Source organism: Ictalurus furcatus, chromosome 3, assembly GCF_023375685.1.
Source record: "Ictalurus furcatus strain D&B chromosome 3, Billie_1.0, whole genome shotgun sequence".
NCBI classification, from domain to species: domain Eukaryota; kingdom Metazoa; phylum Chordata; class Actinopteri; order Siluriformes; family Ictaluridae; genus Ictalurus; species Ictalurus furcatus.
The window spans coordinates 24,074,401-24,098,376 of record NC_071257.1 but is presented as its reverse complement, the minus strand read 5'-3'; the positions used below and the strand labels follow the sequence as shown (position 1 = coordinate 24,098,376).

The window sequence follows — 23,976 nt, the reverse complement described above, 5'->3', positions numbered from 1 at the left end:
TCATTTTTTAACTTGTTTGTTTTTATTCTTTGTTCAGAACCAAAAAAAATCTGTTTCTAGATTACCTGTATTGTAGGTTTATTTCTATCACTATTTGGAAGCTTACAATACATATTACAGAGGAATTTCTATTTCAAATGTTGATTAATGTTGGATTTATGATGTATTTTATACACAAAATGGAACAGAGAAACATATTTTCTAATAATGCATAATATTTTTGTGATTAAACAATAAACAAATGATTTCTGTTCTGTAAATGTCTCTGTCTTCACAGTTAAAAGAACATTTGAATTCTAACATCATCCAAAGACTAGAATTTTTGTTTGTTTTATTGAGTATGCATATTAAATAAGATTATGCCTCATTTGTGTAAATCAATGCACATTTTCTTATAGTTCTTATACAGAAAATACTTCAGCAATCCATTGGAAAGGACTGATTGTTGTATATATTGTTTAAAAAAAACAACTTATTTACTTGTAGTGTCTATGCTAAACAAAAAGGGGGATAGAAAATGTGGACTGAAAAAAAGTGTTTTTGACAATTTGACCATTTTAGGACACAATGATGATATTGTTTGTTCCAAAAATTTATTTTCTCTGTGTTAAACATCATTTGGCTGAGCTCCTTCCCTGTTTGAGAACATACACACAGTTGCAGATATTAACTACCCACAGACAGTAACAGTCTTACAATAGGCACAGTAAGGAGAACGCAGAAATAGGAAAGGGAAATGAAAAACCATCTTTGCTACACAGTGTAATGCAACGTTCTCTCTTCATGACTATCCAGGCTTTCGTCCATACCAAAGAGACCTGAGAACCTTGTTTCATAAGCGTTAAGTCTCTATCTATCCAGTTAGAGTGTCTGATCATCCCACGTCACAGCTCAGTTTAAACCGGGACCGAGACAGGAATAGAGCCCAAGGCTTGGCCAGCAGAGGCACAGAGCCCAGGAAGAGGCTGGTATTTGTCTATTGGTAATCCCTCCTTAAATAGTCTCACAGACCAAGTTAGGGCCATGCAGTACACCAGAGTGAGGAGACCAGAACGCTGTAACTACTTCTGTAGTTCCTACCCACTAGATAAGAACTGGACCTCTTGCCTCAATAACTCAATAATCCAAGATTCAGAATGAACTTTGCTGCACAGTTTTTCTACACAAACTATGTGGGAGAGAACTTACCAGCACGGAGGGGATTCAGTGACAGTGAGGAGTACGACCCCTTCTGGCACAGGTGGGAAATTCTAAATCTCAAACGCATAGAGAGTCTCTAAACCTCAAAGATTCCCAGAAGTAAGACGTTCCTCTCACTACATCACCTCCTCTAGAGACTCTGTAGTTCTTCCTTTTGTAGTTCTTACCAGCCTTTGTTTCCTCCCTGGCTGTGCTCATACTGACCCGTCAGCTACACCTTCCCAAAAACATCCTGCCCCTGTTTCCTCTATGGCAGGCATTCCCTGTTTCAGCTCCTGTATATACTGTATGGGTATTCACTAGAAGATTTATCTACCCAAAAACATCAACACACATCATCCATCCCCACACTTCTAACGTTAAACCACCAATAAGGGTTACATCTTGACAAGAAACTGCTACTACCAAAGCCTAAACCTTCATCCTTGTCTTCTTGTATCTCATTCTTCCAAGCTCTCCCTGCACTTCCCTAATGTTCCAAAACATAGGACTCTCCTCCTTATTTCCACAGTGTGAGATGTTTACTCCTGTCTTTCTGTTTATAATCTTTCCTGTCACATTATTTACTTAGTTATATAAACCAAGATTTTAAAATGTGCCTTGAACACCAATGTAGTTCAAAAAAGATGAAAATGGAGAATGCCCAGAAAGGTTATTTACTTAGGCACTGGAGGACAATTTTTTGAAGGACAATGAGAATGTGGTGAGAATTCAGTTCTGGGAAAAGAGCGGAGCTGACTGGATATTGGGAGAGTTTACATCTTGAGAAGTGCACCAGACTGGGATCACATTAAAAATCTTGCAACAAACTCATGCTATCTGGTGGTATTTTCTTTGGCTACTATAAGCAATTACTAAAACCAATTGAAGGTTTTTATAAGCATATTTTATGATATCAACACTTTAATCTACTACTCAGCATCACATGAAATTCACAATGAAATTTACAATAAGAATATCATTATCAGATTAGCATCTGTCATCAGCTCACACTCTGCTATCTCTGGTAAAATATCGATAATGGAATGGGAATAGGAAAAATATGATCAGTGCATCCCTAGGATTATCTCTTCCTTTCATTGTCTTCATAAATCACTGTCTTTATCAAATCTTTCTTGGCAGCTGTTCCAGAGATAGTCACTATTTACAGGTGCAATTTGAATATCGTGGAAAAGTTCATTTTTATTCCGTAATTTAATTCAAAAAGTGGAATTTTCATATATTCTAGATTCATTACACATAAAGAGAAAGATTTCAAGCTTTTTTTTAATTTAATCTTGATGATTATGGCTTACAGCTCATGGAAATCAAAAATCCAGTATCTCAAAATGTTAGAGAAAGAATTTATAATACAGAAATGTCGACCTTCTGAAAAATATGTTCATTTATGCACTCAATACTTGGTTGCGGCTCCTTTTGCACGAATTACTGCATCAGTGCGGCGTGGCATGGAGGCAATCAGCCTGTGACTCTGCTGAGGTGTTCTGAAAGCCCAGGTTGCTTTGATAGCAGCCTTCAGCTCTTCTGTATTGTTGGGTCTGGTGTCTCTCATAGATTCTCTATGGGGTTCAGGTCAGGCGAGTTGGCAGGACAATCAAGCACAGTAAAACCATGCTCAGAAAACCAGTTACTAGTAGTTTTGGCACTGTGGGCAGGTGCCAAGTCCTGCTGGAAAGGGAAATCAGCATCTCCATAAACCTCGTCAGCCGATGGAAGCATGAAGTGCTCTAAAATCTCCTGGTAATTGCTGCATTGACCCTCGACTTGAGAAAACACAGTGGACCAACACCAGCAGATGACATGGCACCCAAATCATCAATGACTGTGGAAGCTTCACACTGGACTTCAAGCAACTTGGATTCTGTTCCTCTCCACTCTTCCTCCAGACTCTGGGACCTTGATTTCCAAATGAAATGCAAAATTTACTTTTATCTTCTCCATGATTGTGGTTGTCTACTGAACCAGCCTGAGAAATTAAAGGCTCAGGAAACCTTTGCAGGTGTTTTGAGTTAATTAGCTGATTAGAGCTCTTCTCAGGTCAACATTTCTGTATTATAAATTCTTTATTCTAATATTTTGAGATACTGGATTTTTGATTTTCATGAGCTATAAGCCATAATCATCAAAGATTAAAACAAAAAAGGTGTGAAATATTTCACTTTATGTGTAATGAATCTAGAATATATGAAAGTTCCACTTTCTGAATTAAATTACAGGGAAAAAATGTACTTTTCCATGATGTAAAATTTTTTTGAGATGCAGCTATAGTTCGTTTCAAGGTAGTCACTAATTTATCTTTCCAACCAAATGCATTACATTGTCTTAATTTATAAATGAAAATATGATTCAGGGAATGAAAACTCCACTAACAAAGATCTATATCTTTCTGTATCAGTGATGATCAGCATTTGAGCAGCAACATGAAGACATGCTCAACTCATGATGGCCGGTGCCAAAAAGATGGCATCATCAGCAATGGAGTCCTTACCCGTCGACCTACCCTCATCTGCCCAGAGCGTCTACGAGACTTTGGTGCTGAAGAGTACTTGAATGGAGATGTGAGACCCTTTAAGACCAAAGTGATAGAAGCGCCCAAGATGGCACCTCCTAAACTTTCCATCAAAAGCAACAAGGACTACAAGCCTGCACCCAAGCCTCCTGCTGAGTACCTTGGCTTTGAGGACATCAGTGCAGCAGCATTAAATATCCAACAGTCAGGAATTCAGAAGACCCCCTGCACAGTAGGTCAACCTAACTCCATTTCTAGCAGGATTTGAGAACTGGCCACCTACATGAGTCACATTCTGTATAAATATTTTGACATGATATTCTCTAGCCTGTAATACCAACAACCAGCCCAACAACTTCATCCAAACAATATTCTGGCGCTACTCAACTTTTTGTCTAAACAGCAAATGTAAACATAAATGGAGGCCAGTTTGTGTTTCAAAAATATTTTCAGTTTAGAAACATGTTTTTGGAGAAGGAGGAGGAGGGTAGTCTGGGATAGGGTTGTGTTTTGTTGGTTTTCATGCTGTAAAAACTTTAGCTGACTTTAAGAAGAATGAAAAGCATTCAGTAGAAAAACATTCAGTGGTCCTGGACAGACAAACCATCATTCAACTCTGATGCACACCAAACAACTTTTCTTTTTGCTTTCCAGTACTCTAGACTATCCAAACTATATGGTATGGAGATTTATCTGAAGAAAGAGTACCTCCACTACACAGGTTCAGTAAAGGAGAGAGGAGTTCTGTATCTGCTCTCCTCACTAAAACAGGTAAAGATTGCTTCACTTTATTTAAAAAAAAAAAAAGAAGAAGAAGAATTGGGTGACTCAGTAAACAACATTTAAAGGCTTCAATAAGCTCACATTAAAGGAAAATTGCAAGGTCCCTGGTTCAATCCTGAGCTCATGTTCTCCCTGTTTCTATGTGGGTTTCCTCTGGGATCTCCAGTTTTCACCATCTAAGCAAAAATATACAGGTAGATGCAATGGCTACACTTAAATTGCCCCAGGTGTGCATGGTGCCCTGTGATGTGTTCCTGCCTCACACCAGTGTTACCAGGATAGACTCTGGATCCACTGCAACCCTGAGCAGGATGAAGTGGTTCCTGCAAATGAATAAATAATATACAAAGAACTCATTACACCTGCTGTGTAGCTGGCTGCAATCATTATATCAATCCACAATCTTCCAATATGCCAGCAATGCACCCCAAGGGTCAAAAATCTGTTGCCATTCATTATGGATCAAACCATTTTGCCCCCATTTCAGACTTACCATTACTCCAAGCATATCCTTAAGATGTATTTTAAAAATTAGGAAACCTTCAATTAGGCTTAGGTTTAAACCAAATTGACACAATTCTTTATGCAATTTTTACATAAATAAAAGGCTACAAACTTTCTGAAAGTTTTGCATATCTTTGCAGGACCAGCAGAAGAAAGGTATCATTGTGGCCACAGACTGTAACTTCTCCATGGCGGTGGCTCACCATGCAGTGGGGCTGAGAATCCCAGTCTTTGTCATAATGCCTGCGAACATTTCCCCACCACGGCTGCGCATGTACCGGGACTATGGGGCCATGGTAATATCCTACGGCAGCACGGCACGAGACTCACAAAACCATGCCCGCCATCTGGCCAAGGAGAACGGCTACCTCTGCCTAGAGGAGTGAGTACCTAGTAGCTTTTTCTCATCCATCTGTTCTACTGCATCTCAGCATGCAGTATCCCAATCATTATGATGCCAGCAGCCTCAGTTAGGTGTATGAGAAATCAAGTGGCTTTTTTCTCTCAATTATATCAAAAAGACATACACACACACATATATATATATATATATATATATATATATATATATATATATATATATATATATATATACACACACACACACACACACACACACACACACATATATACATATATATACATATATGAGTGTGCATCAGCATTTTAGCACTGAATAATTTGGCTTAGTGTTTTTTTTTTCGGTGTTCATGCAAGCATTGATTCATCCACCTATCCATCTGTCTCCCTCTCCACCTTGCAGGGATGACAGTGTAGTGTACCTGGCAGGTTTGGGTTCAGTAGGCATAGAACTCCATGATCAAGTGCCCAAGCTGGACGCAGTCATTGTGCCTGCTGGGGGACAGAGCGGAGTGCTGGTTGGGACTGCAGCTGCCATCAAACACCTAAACCCTCGCATCTCAGTCATAGTATGTTTGAACAAGGTTCTATCCACTATACACACAGTCAATTTTGTTATTTATGTCCTTTGAGGCTTACTCTTATGTGTTACCATGGATTCTGAGATTACAGATGGTTTACAGTCAAATTAATGAGCACTATACGAGCACCACATGTAGTGTTGTGAAAAAGTATTTGCCCAATCCTGATTTCTTCTGTTTTTGTGTATCTCAGACTCAATAGTTTTAGATCATCAAACATAATACAACATAAAACAAAGGCAACCTGAATAAACACACAATACAGTTTTTTAATTTTGGTTTCATTTTATTAAAGCAAAAACAAATATACAACACCTACAGCCACTGTGAAAAACTAATTGCCCCCCTTAAACTTAAAATCTGCTTGTGCTAACTTTAGCAGCAATAACTGCAACTAAATGTTTCCGATAACTGCAGATCAGTCTTTCACTTGCTTCCAGGACTAGGATTTAGTCCTATGCTTTGGATCATTGTCTTGCTGCATAATCCAGTTGCGCTTGAGTTTCAATTTACAGACTGAAGACCGGACATTCTCCTTTAGGATTTTCTGCTAGAGAGCAGAATTCGTATTTCTCTCAATTACTGCAAGATGCCCAGGCTCTGAAGCATCAAAGCATCCCCACACCATCACACTTCCACCACCATGCTTGTCCTTAGCTATGATGATCTTTTTGTGGAATCCGGTGTTTGGTTTACACCAGATATAACGAGACCTCTGTCTTCCAAACAGTTCCACTTTAGACTCATCAATCCACAGAACATTTTCCCAAAAGGTTTGAGGATCATCAAAGTGTGTTTTGTGAAATTCGCAGTGGTTTTCACCTCGCCACTCTTCCATGGATGCCATTTTTGCCCAGTGTCTTTCTGATAGTGAAGTCATGAACAGTGACCTTTATTGATGCAAGATGAGTAGTTGCTGTGCTCTTGGAGGAATTTTGGAAGGTCTGTCACTTCTGGGAAGGTTCACTACTGTGCAGAGTTTTTCCATTTGGAGATAATGGCTCTCACTGTGGTCCTTTGGAGTCCCAGAGCCTTTGAAATAGCTTTGTAACCCTTCCCAGACTGATGTATTTCAATCACCTTCTTCCTCATAATTTCAGGGTAAGACCTTTTAACCAACTTCATGCTGTTGAAAAGTTCTATTTAAGTGTTGATTTGATGGAACAGGGTTTGCAGTAATCAGGCCTGGTTGTGTCTAGTCCAGCTGAACCCCATTATGAATGCAGTTTCATAGATTTGGGGAATTAGTAACTACGGGGGAAAATACATTTTCACACAGGCCCAGTTCATATTGGATAACTTTTTTGCTTCAGTAAATAACATTATCATTTAAAAACTGTATTTTGTGTTTACTCAGGTCACCTTTGTTTTATCTTAGATTTTGTTTTATTTTCTGAATCTATTTAATATGAGTTATACACAAAAACAGGAGAAATCAGGATGGGGAAATACTTTTCACAGCACTGTAGGTGGCATTTCATTTACTGCTTGCTGAATGAAGAACTGCAGTGAAAATGTGGAAAATGTATAACTTTAATAACTTATTACTCATATAGTTTAAAAAATTAGCTATACATCTGGTAGGGTATATGTTAAATGGGTACGACTATTATTACTAGACATATAATTATGTTTATAGCAAATGATCAGTAAAAAGGCATTAATCATATAGCACTGAGCCCAGAGAAAAAAATGTAGGGGCCATTATCACTGATGAATTATCACATCCAAGAGCTTGTTTTTTTTACCTTGACAGGGTGTTGAGCCAGAGGAGTTTCCACTTCTGCTACAGTCCCTCAAAATAGATTCTATTGCCACTGATTTCTCCCACAAAACAAATAATAAGCTCTATGGAGGTAAGTGTGTTCTCCTGTCTATTTATATATATATAAAAAAAATAATAATAAATCTGTCACTTGCTAACAAATTATATTTTATCCTAAATCTTTTCTTCTTTCTCTTTTCACCCTAATATATTTATTATGGGCTGTTCCACATTCAGACATGTCTCATGTCTCGCTTGGTTTCACAGATTTCACGCAGCACTCTTTGGGAGCACACACTTTGCAAATGGCCAAGAAAATGGTGGATAAAATGATCTCTGTTAGGTACAATTTCTATTTTTTTTCAAAGCACCAAATTGTTTAAAAAGATGAACAAAAAACAATGAATATCATTTAAGGTATCCTGAAGGTTCTAAGAAAACTAGGCTTTAACATTCAATTACATGGTTTGTCTCATTTTTAGACTGTGGCTCACACAATGGGCCTCATTTTCAAGCTGAATGCAAGCTAATTAACTAGTTCACCAAATTTTGTGAAACTCATTGAATAAGTGACTTAGAAGAAAGCAATCCATAAATGAAAACAAATAAGGATAGCCAATAGATGAGGACAAAAGAAATGCTGCTGTGTAAAAGACAGCATTTGCTGCTTTCAGCTCTCTGTGAGTTTAGCCTTTTATGGAATTTTGTGGGGATAACTAAATACAAATTTAGCTCTGACATGAAGGCACTGGTACTTTACAGCTGATTGGCTTCAACCAGCCATATCAACATGTGCATGTGAGTAGATTTTGTTCAGCTTGACCAACCAAAACGTTCACACACAGCTTCACAATAAGATTGATCAAAGCGGCCCAACATTCCCAGTTAAAATTAAAACCATAATAGAAACATTTGTTTTAACATTCCTACAGCTACAAATAGTGAGGTAACACAGTAGGAATACATAAGTGCTACATAAGAATGGTTTCAGCAGACCAAGAAAACCTGAACAGCCTGAACGTTCTAGAAACCAAAAGTAAGTCCCTAGAACCGCAACATTCACAGGACATTCTGCTAATCTAAACTTGTTAGCTTGTTTTCTAAATATCTCCCCTACATAATTTAACTTGCTAGCATTGATGGTGATTTGCTCATTCACATTAAAGATGTATTAACCTGATTTGGATCAGATCAACAGGCTGACCAGTTTCTTTTTAGAGGTTGGAGCGCATTATGAGTACCATAAATGAAAGCTAAAATCTCGATCATGATTTATTGTTCTTACCATAGAGAGAAAGACAATTTGATGGCCATGCTGAGGTTTCAGGAGTATGAGCACACCACTGTAGATACAGAGGGAGCCATGGGGCTGGCAGCCATCTTGGCTGGTCAGCTTCCAGAGCTAAAGGGTAAAAGGTGAGCTGCACTACAAATCATTTAATGGCCAGACATTGAGAGTAATCCTGAATTGGATCAGCACTGTAGTGAGATAATGATGTAATGACACTACAGTGTTGTTATACTACATTATAATGCTATTATAAGAAATAACATGCCATTGAAGTGAGAATTATACCGCTATGCTACATGCTAAAGCTATTATAAGACACAACATGCTATCGAAATTCTGTGAAACAATTGTGTTTTTTTTTTTTTTTTTAATATACTGCAGATTGGATCAACATCATTTTAATAACATCATCTTTTAAGGAGTAAAATAAAATAATATTTTCTAAACAACTCAGTATTGAAGTACCATATCAGGACTATTTCTGTAGCTGTCAACAACTGTGCGTGTGTGTGTGTGTGTGTGGACCCATACAGAGTAGCAGTGGTAGTTGCCAGTGCTAACATGGAGCTGGACTTGGTGAGGGAGTGTGTAGAAAGAGCTCTGGTGCTGGACGACCGCATGAGCCGCTTCAGTGTTCAGCTGGGAGATGGGCCAGGAGACATGGCTAAACTGCTGAGTATGCTGGCTCGGGAAGATGTCAGGTCAGAGGAAAAGAGATGGCTTTGCAGCCAGTCTACAGTTAATTATAGTTGTAGAGCAACTTCTTGGGGATTGACAGCAATAATTTATCTTCAATGATTAATTATCATCATCAGAACCATTCTCATGTGATTGTACAGGGAATAGAAAAGAATAATCTGGTAACCATGAGAAAATATAAGAATCTATCAGTAAAACACCCATTAGAGTGTCTTAATATGCGTAAATATGATTCTCTATAATCGCATTTGTACATCACTGCCATGCATTTTTATCGCTTCAGGGAAACCATATGTCAGCCTTTGTTTATGTTAATGACTATTTTAGTGTCACACATCAGGCTCTTTATTTGCTTGAGTAAAATATTTATTAAACCCATCCCAGCTGAGATATGGATTTATACACTCACTGAGCACTGTATTAGGAACACCTGTACACCTAGTCATTCATGCAATGATCTAATCAGCTAATCATGTGGCAGCAGTGTAATGCATAAAATCCTGCAGATTCGGTCCAGCAGCTTTGGGTACTGTTCACATCAACCATCAGAATGGGGGAAAAATGTGATCTCAGTGATTTTGACCGTGGCATGACTGGTGCCAGATGGGCTTGTTTGAGTACTTCTATAACTGCTGATCTCCTGGGATTTTCACACACAACAGTCTCTAGAGTTTACCCAGAATGGTACTATAAAACAAATGAATAATTCAGTATGTTGAACAAATGTGGGTATTACTTGTGTATATGTGCCAATGTGTATATGCACGCACTCACATCCTAGATCAGGTTCGCCATGTAGAGGTGTGCACGGGACTGTTTTTTAATCCCACTCCCACCTGTTCCCAAAGGAATTCTGACCGATTGGCTCCCGCAGACCCTCTTGACCAATCCCATCCATTCCTTTAGTAAGTTTTCCAATCCCATATGCTCCCACAGAGACTTGACCAAAACATTTACATTTACATTTATTCATTCAGCAGACGCTTTTATCCAAAGCGACTTACAAATGAGGAAATACAAGCAAAGCGATATATCAAGGGAAGAACAATACAAGTAGTGCTACTGTACATGATTTTTAATTGAGTTCTAGAAAAGCAAAGTGTGCAGAGTAGAGGTGTAAGAGCGAGTAAGGTTTTTTTTTTTGTAATGTGGGGTTGCCATTTTTGGGAGATAGTTACATGCTCATGGAAGAGGTGGGTCTTTAGCTGTTTTTTGAAGATAGTGGACAGCAAAATCTGTCACTACCATAGAAAGTATGCAGAAAGTTAAATCAATCCTACCCACTCCCACAGACAACACTGACCAACCCCATAATCACCCACAGAAAGTGTCACAAACCCTGCTCACTCCTGCAGTTATTACTTGTATTGCATCTGCACACAATATTTTCCAACAAACTTAGTTGGGTCTATTTTCTAAACTATATTAGTCATTTAAACCACCATGATCCTGACCAGGTTAAGGCAGCTACTTAAGATATATGATGGTAAAATGGTAAATGGTGCACTTATATAGCACTTTTTACACTGCAAGGTGCTAACTTGCCATCGGGAGCAACTTGGGGTTCAGTGTCTTGCCCAAGGACACTTTGGCATGTGGAGTCATGTGGGCTGGGAATCAAACCGCCAACCCTACGATTAGTGGACAACCCGCTCTACTACCTGAGCCATATCCGCCCCATGAACACAGTAATTGCATTTCCAACTTTGTGGCAACGGTTTGAGGAAGCACCACATGGGTGTGATGGTCAGGTGTCCACAAAGCTTTTGTCATATAGTGTATATTAGCCATGCAGCTTATGTATGAAGTATGACCATCAATCGTAGTTTAAACACATAAGCGTTCCTTGAATAGAGTGAATAAATATGTTATTGCTTTGTCACTGAAAGAAAAAGAAAATCCAACACAAGAGCTGCACTGAATATGAAAATGCTATTGATTAGACCTGTTTCACAGGGACTAGCTATTTGTTTCACTTGTTGCTGATATTTGCACATATTTTTCTTCAGGCTGTTGGATATTTGCCACAGGAGGTACAGTGACAGGATAGATCTCTTCAAAGTACAGGTAAGAAATCTTCTCCTGTGTCAACAGTCTATCCCTGTCTTCATTTCCTGTCTGCATTACGTAACAGAGGCTTAAAAGATGTCAATCATGCGGTCACTTGTACAGGCTTAAGCAGTCAGTCACTCCACAGAACTAAACAGCACACTCGTATCCTATTAACAGTGTTGCTTATTCCGGAAAAACATTTTTTGGCCAAGGCTGTGCTGTGTGTTTGAACAGGTGGAGTGTGTTGTGGAGCTGAGGGATAAGAGTCAGAACTGCCATCTACGCAGGACGCTGTCTGATCTCTACCCCACTCTGCAATGGTTGGATCGGTGAATGTATCATAATGACTGCTGCTCTGATCATGCGTACGCAAACTCACACAAAAACATACATCATCAATACCTTTTACAGACTAAAACACGCATCAACAACAGTTCTTATAGATACACACTTATAGATTCACAGTGTTAATGTGAACTATATAGTTCTAATGGTTTCATATGTGTTAAAGTAGATGATTTAATTACAACCCCAATTCCAAAAAAGTTGGGACGTTGTGTAAAATGTAAATAAAAACAGAATGCAATGATCTGCAAATCTCATAAACCCATATGTTATTCACAATAGAAGATAGAAAACATTAAATGTTTACACTGAGTAAATGTACCATTTTAAGAAAAAAATTAAGTAATTTTTATTTTTATGGCCACAGCATGTCTCAAAAAAGTTGGGACAGGGGCAACAAAAGGCTGGAAAAGTAAGTGTTACTAAAAACAAACAGCTGGTGGTTAATTGGCAACAGGTCAGTAACATGATTGGGTATAAAAAGAGTATCTTAGAGAGGCAGAGCCTTTCAGAAGTAAAGATGGGCAGACGTTCACCAATCTGCAAAAAACTGTGTCTACAATTTGTGGAACAATTTCAGAATAATGTTCCTCAATGTAAAATTGTGAAGACTATGAATATCTCATCATCTACACTACAGAATATCATCAAAAGATTCTGAGAATCTGCAGAAATCTCTGTGCACAAGGGACGAGGGTGAAAATCAATATCGCATGCCCGTGATCTTCGGGCCCTCAGGCAGCACTGCATTAAAAACAGGCATGATTCTGTAATGGAAATCACTGCATGGGCTCAGAAACACCTCCAGAACTCATTGTCTGTGAACACAGTTTATCATGCCATCCACAAATGCTGGTTAAAGCTCCATCATGCAATGAAGAACCTGTATGTGAACATGATCCAGAAACGCAGCTGTCTTCTCTGGACCAAAGCTCATTTAAAATGGACTGAGGCAAAGTGGAAAACTGTTCTGTGGTCAGACGAATCGAAATTTTAAATTCATTTCGGAAACCATAGACGCTGCGTCCTCTAAACTAAAGAGGACTAAAGAGGAGAGGGACCATCCAGCTTTTTCAGTTCAAAAGCCTGCATCTCTGATGGTATGGAGGTGCATTAGTGCCTATGGAATGGGCAGCTTGCTCATCTGGAAAGGCATCAATGCTGAAAGGTATATACAGGTTTTAGAGCAACATATGCTTCCATCCAGATTCCATCCCATCTTTACTTCTGAGAGACTCTGACTCTCTAAGATACTCTTTTTATATCCAATCATGTTACTGACCTGTTGACAATTGCAAAATGCCAGTTGCAAATTGTTCCTCCAACCTTTTGTTGCCCCGTCCCAACCTTTTTGATGCGTGTTGCGGAAATCAAATTCAAAATTACCTTATTTTTTCTTAAAAATGTGTACACATTTGATATGTTTTCTATGTTCTATCATGAATAACATATGGGTTTATGAGCTTTGCAAATCATTGCATTGTTTTTATTTACATTTTACACAGCGTCCCAACTTTTTTGGAATTGGGGTTGTAGAATAAAAAGATTAAGAGGCATTTGTTCATTTTCCTCTGTGTATAATGAATAAAGGGCAAAGGCATGATAAGCACTCCTATGCTGCAGATGTACAGGCAGTTTAGATGTACAAAGAATATAAAGCATTGAAAATCACTCCTACTGTGTTGTATATTGTTTACCAACCACTAAAACCCACGTATTGTTATATTAGAATTCATAAAAGAGAGTCATTTATCTGCAGTGTTCCTAATATACAGTCACTGGCCACTTTATTAGGAACACCTGTATATTCATGCAATTATCTAATCAGCCAATCATGTGGCAGCAGCACAATGCTTAAAATCATGCAGACGCAGGTGAAGAGCTTCAGTTAACATTCACATCAAAACATCAGAATGAAGAAAAAGTGTGATCTCTGATTTTGATTATGGTATGGTTGTTGGTACCAGATGGACTGATTTGAGTATTTCAGAAACTGTTGATCTCCTGGGTTTTTTCACACCAAAAAGTCTCTAGAATTTACACAGAATGGCGTGAAAAACAAAAAACCATCATGTGAGAGGAGGGCCTGCAGGCTGAAAGACCTTGTTGATGAGAGAGATCAGAGGAGAGTGACCAGACTGGTTTGAGCTGACAGGAAGTGTACAGTAACTGCATGAATGCACACCTAATAAAATCGCCAGTGAGTATATATATTATGAAGGCTGAGAGACAGAGAGAGAGAGAGAGAGAGAATATCCTATTTTCTCCTCGCTGACTGTGTATTTCATCCTTGTTAATAAGGCTTATGACTGTAACTCACTCCATGATGACCTTTTAATACTGTGTGATATGCAGAGTGAACGACACGCCGCCAACCTCCATGAGCTGTCATTAGCTCTTCCATCCATCACTCGAACTGTTAAACACAGTTTGTCTCCTATCCTGGTGTGTGAACATTAGCTCTCAGCCACATCACACAAATAAATGGTCTATGTTAAAACCTGCTGCAGAGGGAGACGCGTGTTAAGATGGATCGTGGAACGAAAGTGGTGCAGCAAGGACTGCACGCTCTTCAGTAAAGACTGGAGGGAGTGCTTGGAGAGAGAGGTGATTAGTGCAGGCTAATCTTTTAAGTCCATTAGCTAAGGTCATTCCGTCCCATAGATCCACAACCAAGGACCAGGATATGAGACATCCTAAAATAGCAGAACAGACTAGTTACTGTAGTCTTCTCAGAGTTGAAGATTTGGAGTAAGAGAGCTATTATCTTCGTCATCATATGCGATGCAAACGTGCCTGGCTTATCTGTGTTAACTGAGAAAGTGCATGAAAATATTCATGCATTCATGCGAGTCTCTAAAAGGTCATTTGCTTTTCTCTCGTGAAATGCCAACTGACGTCAAGATAAGTCTAAATGATACTTGGCAATAAGCCCAACTAATGCTTTTAAATTCATTATTGTTAAAGCTAGCTGATTTAGCAAGGCTGAAGCAGAGAGGAATGTGGTAAGCTCTCAACCTTGCAGAAAAATGAGCAGGGTTAAGCTTATTGATGGCTCACATTCAGTAAGTATGGCTTAAAGCTAATAGCAAAACTCAATGTTTTTCAAAAATCAAGGCTGGAACACTCGACCTTGATTCTGCAAAGAAATTAAACAGTTGGTACACCATTTTAGTTACTTTTATGAATAGATAGATTAATACATTTTTCACTGAATAAATTACAAAACAAAATAGTTTATATGCTAGGCCCACAGGTCATATTCTAAATCTAAGAATGATGTTCAGTTTCCTGTCATGCAAATGCTACAAGATATGTGTGGAGGTCTGGGAAATCCCATGAGATGTTGCTGTGGCTGAATTCTAGCCAATTGGGGGTAGGAAACCAGTTTAACAAATGGACTGGTTAAAAAGTCAGTCAGTCAGCCTAAAGAGGTCTAAAACCTTGCTATCCAAGTGTGCTTTCCTCACACAAGGAATGTCAGGCTTTGATCAAGTTTTTGGATAGTTATGTAACAAAAGTTACTTTCAGCTTATGACAGTCATAAACATTAAAATGCCAAGACTACTTGTTAAATCACTGCTTTAATTAAAAAAAAAAAATCACACCACATGAGTAATAATTAGAACAGTTGATATCATTAAAAATCCACAGCATACGAGCTCTAAAATAAAAATTAAATAAATCTCATTTAATTCATTCATTCTTCAAATAAACATATTCAGTAAGTTCAATTCTTCTTCAATGCAAAGAATACTGTGTATCACACATCAGTAAAACCTGTAACCTTATGTTTATGTTTCACTCTAGCCACTGTGCTGTGATTAATAGCAGATGTCAGACTTGTGCCCTGTTGTGATGTAGGCTGGACTATGTGACTCAGATTCGGCAGCTAATCTAACATGAAAATGCACCAAATAGTTTGCATTTTGTTTTTTAAATGTTTAAACAAACGTTTGTCTGATTGTTCACTCTGAAGGTGACGCAAATTCAGTTCTATGAGTAATTGAGGGCATTTTGGAAAACAGTCCAGTTAAGACCAGCCTCAGCCAGTTTAATATTGGACTTCTTGGAAGAAGCTGACCTACATAACAGAGTAAACACAAGAAGGAGTTCTTATCAAAAGGGCTGCTTAACAACTTACTTTAATAACAGATGTTAATTAAATACTAAACTAAGTATCAATTGTCTGATATAAAACTTTTTTCTTTTCAGTAAAGAGTTGATCACGGGTAAAATTATATAACAGCAGATTAGAGATAGAAACCTTTTCATGTCAGTGTGGCTGACTGTCATTGTGTTCAAGCTTGTCTGATAACACAAAGGCATTTGAAGCAATTGTGCTCAGTACAATTTTAAAACAACTTCCTACTCATGTTTGCCAATTTTATCCCGATGTTTGACATATCCCATTTTTCATTCAGGTGGCCCGTTCTCTAATCTTTGACAGCACCAATAATCTGTGTGGGTGAAGGCATAGTTTATAGTCTGTGAATCATGTCTCTGTGAAATTGCTAACTGCCAAACGAAAATGATGAAACTCCCACCAAATGAGAGCGTAAACTCCAAGTCACAGTCAGTTATGGACAATGACATGTACCATTATGTGTACATATCAACAAATGATTAAACCCTGAAAACTGGGTATGAGTGGAAGGCACATTTTGAAGGCTCTGAGACTGGGTCTGCAACTGGGAAGAGCAGCTACATGAAGCTAGTCGTTCTAGCTTATATATGGTGGTTATTATTCAAGTCTTCCTTTTAAAAAAAATATTATTCTTGTAAGGAATGTTGCTGTAAGAGGTTGTGTTACTGTCCAGAATTCTCACCATCATATCAGGTCCTGTTTCACAGAGCTGTGTAGCCATGTTCTACATCAGATTGATCTGTTTTTGAAATATGGTCCACATGTTTGTATTTGATTAAAAGGCTCTAATCCTGATTTATCCATTGGAAAATAGTGTTGTATTTCAGACCAGTGCAGGTCTGCAGCTGCTTAGTGCCGTTTGGCACGACCGCCTGCCTTGTATTTGAGGAGCAAACCCAGTGATGCAAAGCCAAACAAAAGAGTCTGAACAAACCACAGGAGCCGTGTTGATGGACTGTCGATGCCTTTATCACTGCAGAGAGTGAGACAGACACAAAAACAATGGTTAGGAGTTACAGTGATGTGAAAATGCTGGAACACCAGAAGATAATGTGGCACTCCACTGCCTCCGTGTGGCAGACAATTTAAAAAGAATCTGCTCCAGTTTCAGATTAACATTCAGCTTGGATATGTACTGTGTCCTGTTTAAGAAAAATCATCTTTATACACTTTGTCCACTTTAACAGGAACATCGGCCTATTTTGTGGCAGCAATGCAATGCATAAAATCATGTAGATACAGGTCTTCAGCTAATGTTCATATCAAACCTCAGAATGGGAAAAATGTGATGTCAGTGGAATGGATATTGGTGTCAGATGGGCTGGTTCGAGTATTTCAGAAACTGCTGATCTCCTGGGATTTTCATGCACAAGAGTCTCTAGAGTTTACCCAGAATGGTGCAAAATAAATAAATAAATAAATAAATAAATAAATAAATAAAAATTAAAAGCATCCAGTAAGCTGCAGTTCTGCGGGCAGAAATGCCTTTTTGATTAGAGATCAGGAGAGAATGCCCAAACTGGTTCAAGCTCACATAAAGGCTATGGTAACATCAAGTGACATTTTTCAAATCTTAAACTGTCCAGTTTTGGTGAGCCTGTGCCTACTTTAGTCTCAGATTCCTGTTCTTGGCTGACTGGAGTGGAATTTTGCTGTTGGAGGCCATCCACATCAAGGATTGACATGTTGTGCCTTCTGAGATGCTTTTCTTCTCACCACGTTTGCAAAAGCTGTTTTTTGTGTGTTTTTGTTTACTACTTACCATAGCCTTCCTTTCTGCTCAAACTGGTCTGGCCATTCTCCTCTGACCTCTCTCATCAATGAGATATTTCTGTCCACAGAACTGCTGCTCATCGGATGCTTTTTGTTCTTCACGTCATTCTGTGTAACTCTAGAGACTATTGTGTGTGAAAATCCAAGATCAGCAACAGTTTCTGAAATACTCAAACCAGCCTGTCTGGCACCGACCACCATGTTGGCCGATTGGAATGTACAGGAGTTCCTACTAAAGTGGCTGTTGGTTGTATACAATATAATAATAGACAAAATGACCTGAAAGTATAACAACATAGGATTATGATCTTTATGATCGTGTTCATTAGATATAGGAGCAAGCAACTAAAATTTAATGGTTATCATCATCATCTTCATGTTTTTTCACATTTAGCAAAAAAAAATAAGAAATTGTAAGTGAGTCAAACAGTACATACATATGCTTCCTTAAATCCACTGAATCCGAATAATATCTGTTTAAGACAAATTCTACCACAGCACTGTTGAATTTCTCATTCTGATGGGTTAGATAGTGCTGACTAATTTTCTATAATAGCAGTTCTAGCAGTAGTTCTGGCTGAATTACAGGTGTATATTATAGTGCTCATTCTAATATAATACATAATCATTACTCTGGTAACAATTAATGCAAGTATAAGAGGAATAAAACACATTGGGACATGCAGTTAACCACACCACCTAGTCGTTAATTATTTTCCTATAACAGCATGCCTCAGCATGTTTTATTCCTTGCCTAGACCATACACCTTTATCTCCTAAGGTCCCCCACCTTTACCATCATATTTTCAGTACTGCTTACCTGCATACTTTCAGTGCCACCAGAGCTTCACACAGATGGACAGCCCAAGCAAGCCACCATCTGAAACACACCCAACCATGACACACATAAGATCACAGTTTTCATAGGCAGAGGGTCTGATAAAGAACAGCATGTGTACAGACGAGAGACTCACCCCGTGTACATGAAACTGTGGTATTCTTTGACGAGATAATTTGTCAGAGCACCAAGTGGACCCAAAATGTCATACGGGAGTTGCTGTGGCCAAAACACAGCCCACTGAAAAACACAAAATGTGATGATAGTTACTATCATACTCTTCTACTCAGTGTATAAATGTAATGCAAGTACAACCGCAATTCCGAACAAATTGGGACAGTATGGAAAATGCAAAAAAAAAAAAAAAAAAAAAAAAAAAGTCATTTGAAAATTCAGTTCACCGTGTACTATACTGAAAACACATTATTTGATGTTTGACTTTTTGAATGTAATTTCTTTTTGAAAATATACACTCATTTCAAATCTGATGACTGCAACACACTCCAAAAAAAGTTGGGACAGTCGACTATTTAGCACTGTGTAACATCACCTTTTCTTTTAATAACACTTAAGCGTTTGGGCGCTGAAGACACCAGTTGGTTACGTTTAGCAAGCGGAATTTTCTCCCGTTCATCCATTATGTATTTCTTCAGCTTGTCACATCGCTATTAGTCCTAAATTGCCCCTGTCCCACCTTTTTTGGAGCATGTTGCATGCATCAATTTCAAAATCATCGTTTACCTTTTAAAAAAAAAAACAAAAACAAAAAAAACTATGCAGTTGATTAAGTAAAACATCAAATACCTTGTCTTTATACGTTTTTTTTTTGTTTGTTTGTTTAAATACAAGTCAAAGTACACTTACAAAAACCACTCCTGTTTGTTTTTATTATCATTTTCCATACTGTCCCAACTTTTTCAGAATTGGGGTTGTATATATAAGCAAGTGAGTGCCATATTAATGGTTAAAGTGTAGTAACTCCAGGAAGTATTATCGGTTAACCGTTTGGTCGTGATCACATAGATGGCTGGTATGAATGGCTCCCCCGGTCTTTCAAAAAATGAAAATGCATTAATATAAGGTTTCATTCCAAATGAGTGTATTTGCTGTTTGCAAATGTCCAATTACTTTGAATTTTTGGTGGAACCAAGTGCAATAGCACCACTTCCGGTCCTAAGAAAAACACACAATGATATGAAGAAGCGAGGCTGGGGCTGAATCCTTTCTAACGCAGACTGTAGATTCATGAAGCCTATACGTGTCAGTCGTGTAAGGTGAGTACACAGATTGAAAAACACCCTCTAGGTCTGATGTACATTTGGGCTTTTTTTTTTTTTTTCCATCCAGCTTCACTGAGACATCTGTAACACATCATCAGTAGTAACTGATGTGAAATACATTTGCAGGTGTAATGAACATAAACAAGGTGGATTGCTTATTTTCCTTTATAATACCTTTGAAAGAGAAACTAAAAGAAATAGATTAAGCACACATTGGACAATCAGTGTACAAATTACACACAGGACACAACAGAAACGGTTTAGTGTTGTCGGCAAGGGTTATAACTTTTCTGTTTACCATGTTTGGTATTCAGAGCAAACACGGCAAGAAGCCAGTAGAGCATTACAGACTTGAAACAGCTGGCTATCTGCCTTTAAGAGTGTATGTGTGTGTGTAATACTTTATACACTTCATCCTTATTATTACATCAGTGAGACTCTGTGATATAATGCATTGCTCAAATTTAATAGCTTCGTTCTCAAGGAACTGAAACATATTAGATTTTAACCCTTCCATCTAATATCAGCCAGCCATTACTGCTGGTTAATATTTAAGATACAATTGCTTGTCATATTGTTAGCTATCGCTGTTGCAGGGCCCTAAAAATGACAAACTACTGCTTTAATAGCTGTAGGCTAGGCCATTTTAGTTTAAATTATAATGCAAGTCATAGAAGAGAGACATTGGCTATAAATGTTTCATGTTAAATGATGTTTAAAGTTTTTGAGTTTTAAATCCAACCTGAAAAGTTTGTAGCCAACTTGTCATTAAAATTCAAACTAAAATGGCCTACTCTCTAGATATTAAAAAGGGGTAGTTTGTCTTTTTTAGAGCCTTCAACTGCCTCAACTCAACTTCCTTCTTCCCAAACGAGCACTCTGTTGAAACCACGGCTCTGTTCAGGATCATTTCTTTGCCTGAAATAATGTAAATATAAGCCTGAACTGAACAGAATAGACTGGTCCATTATATAGCAGTAATGCGAACCACGGGTTTTCTCATACATCATTCCCAACTGTACTTACTCGCACATGTTTAACATTAAAAAGAAAGAAAACATTCAGCAGGTGCAGCCAGAATCTCCTTCCTGAACACAGTAATTATACAATCACAACTGTTCTGTGTTTAGCCATTAGAAACAGTGATCTGGGGGGACTGTTCCCGGGAGTGATCACAAAGAGAACAACACCTGTTGAGGCTCAGCTCAGCCAGTACGCGAGCTACAAGATTGTAAGCATGATGGTACTGAAGGCAGTAATTGTGTGAAAGTTGAAGCTTTGGCACTGTATCTGCTTGAGCACAGTCTACAGATGGTAAGAAAGACTCCAGAGATTGTTGCATATGAAAAAGCCCAGATAAGCATTTTCTGAAATACTCAAACAACCCATCTGGCACATACAACAATGACATGATCAGTGTAACAGATCACATTTGATCCCCTTTCTGATGTTTGATGTGAACATTAGCTGAAGTTCTTGTCCTATATCTGTGTGATTTTATGCACTGCACAAAATATTCTGCTGTCACAGAACTGGCTGATTGGATAATTGCATTAATGAGCAGGGATACAGGTGTTTCTATTAAAGTGGCCAGCAAGTGCATTTGCATAGAATTTACTAAAACACAGAAATAAATGCTCCAAGGCCCGCGATGCTGGCTGCGTTTCATGTAAAACAGGTTTTATGGTCATGAAAATTTTAGGTGAAATGCACTACATGAACCCGTCCAGACCAATGAACCTAACCATTTGCTAGCACTTAATTATGGGACGCAGGTTCAGTGCAAAATCAAATGCTGCATCCCAATTCGCCTACTTATGCTATGCACTAAAAGTATGTAGCAAATTTATTTATTTATTTATTTTAAAGTATGCAAGTAGTGGGCCATACTACCATGTCCTGTAACGGAAGAGAACGTTGTTGCCTAGTTACGCACACTGTCATCACCGTAAACACACTTCAGTGCATTTCATCATTATTCCTTATATAATTAAATACTATATAATTTAATTTACCATTCCCTTGGTTTATTTTTCCACCTCTCTAAATGTTTTACACTCATCTGCCATGCTTGCAGGTTGAATTCCAAGTGGGAGGAAGAGGAGGCGGCACTACTCACCTCCTGGTGGGAGGAAGAGGAGGTGGCACTACTCACCTCCTGGTGGGAGGAAGAGGAGGCGGCACTACTCACCTCCTGGTGGGAGGAGGAGGAGGCGGCACTACTCACCTCCTGGTGGGAGGAGGAGGAGGCGGCACTACTCACCTCTGGGTGGGAGGAGGAGGAGGCGGCACTACTCACCTCCGGGTGGGAGGAGGAGGAGGCGGCACTACTCACCTCCGGGTGGGAGGAGGAGGAGGCACTACTCACCTCCGGGTGGGAGGAAGAGGAGGAGGCGGCACTACTCACCTCCAGGTGGGAGGAGGAGGCGGCACTACTCACCTCCAGGTGGGAGGAGGAGGCGGCACTACTCACCTCCAGGTGGGAGGAGGAGGCGGCACTACTCACCTCCGGGTGGGAGGAGGAGGAGGCACTACTCACCTCCGGGTGGGAGGAGGAGGAGGAACTACTCACCTCCGGGTGGGAGGAGGAGGCACTACTCACTTCCAGGTGGGAGGAGGAGGAGGAGGAGGAGGAGGATGAACTACTCACCTCCAGGTGGGAGGAGCTTATGCCACAAATAGGCAGGATTTCAGAAATGGGCAGAATTTAGAAGTGATTGCAAGTATGCAAAATCCCCAATAACGCCCAGTGCTAGGGGGAAAAAGAAAAAAGAAAAAAAATTTTCCACGTATACACAATTGGACATTTCTACCAGAAATAGTAGACCATCCGTGTAGCTTTGGGACACTCATTTCAACATACTGTGATTTGGGAAACACTGATTGTAACCTGGGATACTATCTAGGACGAATCGGGACACAGCAAAAGAAGTCCCTGCTGGAAAATAAATAAATAAATAATAGAAACCCTCATAGAGTTTGTAATGGTTTTAATGGAAACTGTAATGATCCCTGTGGGTCTCTACCATCTGAATTTCTGTTCTAAGCCCTATACCCCCCCCCCCCCCGCCAGACACACACACACACACAAGAACTACTATTCATCCACTGCTGCCTATTATTTCACTAAAGCTGCCATTCAGGGGTTTTGTTTTCACTGTTAGCCAGAGTAACGTTATATAACTTACACACATGAACAATGTAGGACTATAAACCTGCAGCACAGCTAGACTTTGTCCCGTAAAGCAGATTAAATCCTTCACACACACATACTCAACATGCTTTTTATCTGAAATGTGATAAAACACTCTTCACCTTTACTCCACACAACCGCCACACTACGTTACTACAATTACACACTTCACAAAACCCGGCAAACTATACCATCCCGAAACCTGCCACGTCACATCCTGAACTACAATTATATTTCGGCATTACACTTATTATTTTACCTATTGGCGTTAATATTAGCTACTGATAAATAGAAAATGAATAATTCCCATGAGTCAGAGCCACTTATTATAATGTATGGATGTATTAAGTATTGCACAGACTTTTAACTTGTATTCCTGGTAATGAAACCTTACTTACTGTGTAGTAGCCCATGGACAGAGTTACAGTTACTATCCAGAACAGACTGGACCTCCTGAAATATGAACTGCCATCACTTTTAGCCATTTTGTAACACGTTCAAGTTTCCCCCAGTATAAAGTCTGAAACACACTCCGACAGCTTGACAAACAGAGCTACTGTGGTGTAAAGCGGTCTCTTTAACAGCAACCGGAAACGACGCTTTCAAAATAAAAGTCTCAAATTTGTTATATGTGCGTTTAAGTAATAGAAAATACG

At 38.9% G+C, this 23,976-nt stretch overlaps 2 protein-coding genes across 2 annotated transcripts; one reads left to right on the top strand and one right to left on the bottom strand.

Moving 5' to 3' along the window:
• Positions 1–597: 597 nt before the first annotated feature.
• LOC128605852 (L-threonine ammonia-lyase) lies at positions 598–12,465 on the top strand. The gene is made up of 11 exons (XM_053621657.1): positions 598–1,240; positions 3,596–3,941; positions 4,364–4,480; positions 5,137–5,378; positions 5,760–5,925; positions 7,694–7,793; positions 7,970–8,045; positions 8,993–9,118; positions 9,527–9,694; positions 11,702–11,759; positions 11,979–12,465. Exons 1-11 carry the CDS (start codon positions 1,137–1,139, stop codon positions 12,075–12,077), a joined length of 1,602 nt encoding a protein of 533 aa, XP_053477632.1. The 5' UTR covers positions 598–1,136; the 3' UTR covers positions 12,078–12,465.
• A 2,653-nt stretch (positions 12,466–15,118) lies between these two features.
• Positions 15,119–23,920, bottom strand: tmem254 (transmembrane protein 254). Its single transcript, XM_053621656.1, has 4 exons — positions 23,719–23,920; positions 18,984–19,087; positions 18,830–18,889; positions 15,119–17,209 (listed from the first exon to the last, which is right to left on the bottom strand). The coding sequence occupies exons 1-4, from the start codon at positions 23,803–23,805 to the stop codon at positions 17,086–17,088; spliced, it is 375 nt and encodes a 124-aa protein (XP_053477631.1). The 5' UTR covers positions 23,806–23,920; the 3' UTR covers positions 15,119–17,085.
• Positions 23,921–23,976: the final 56 nt, after the last annotated feature.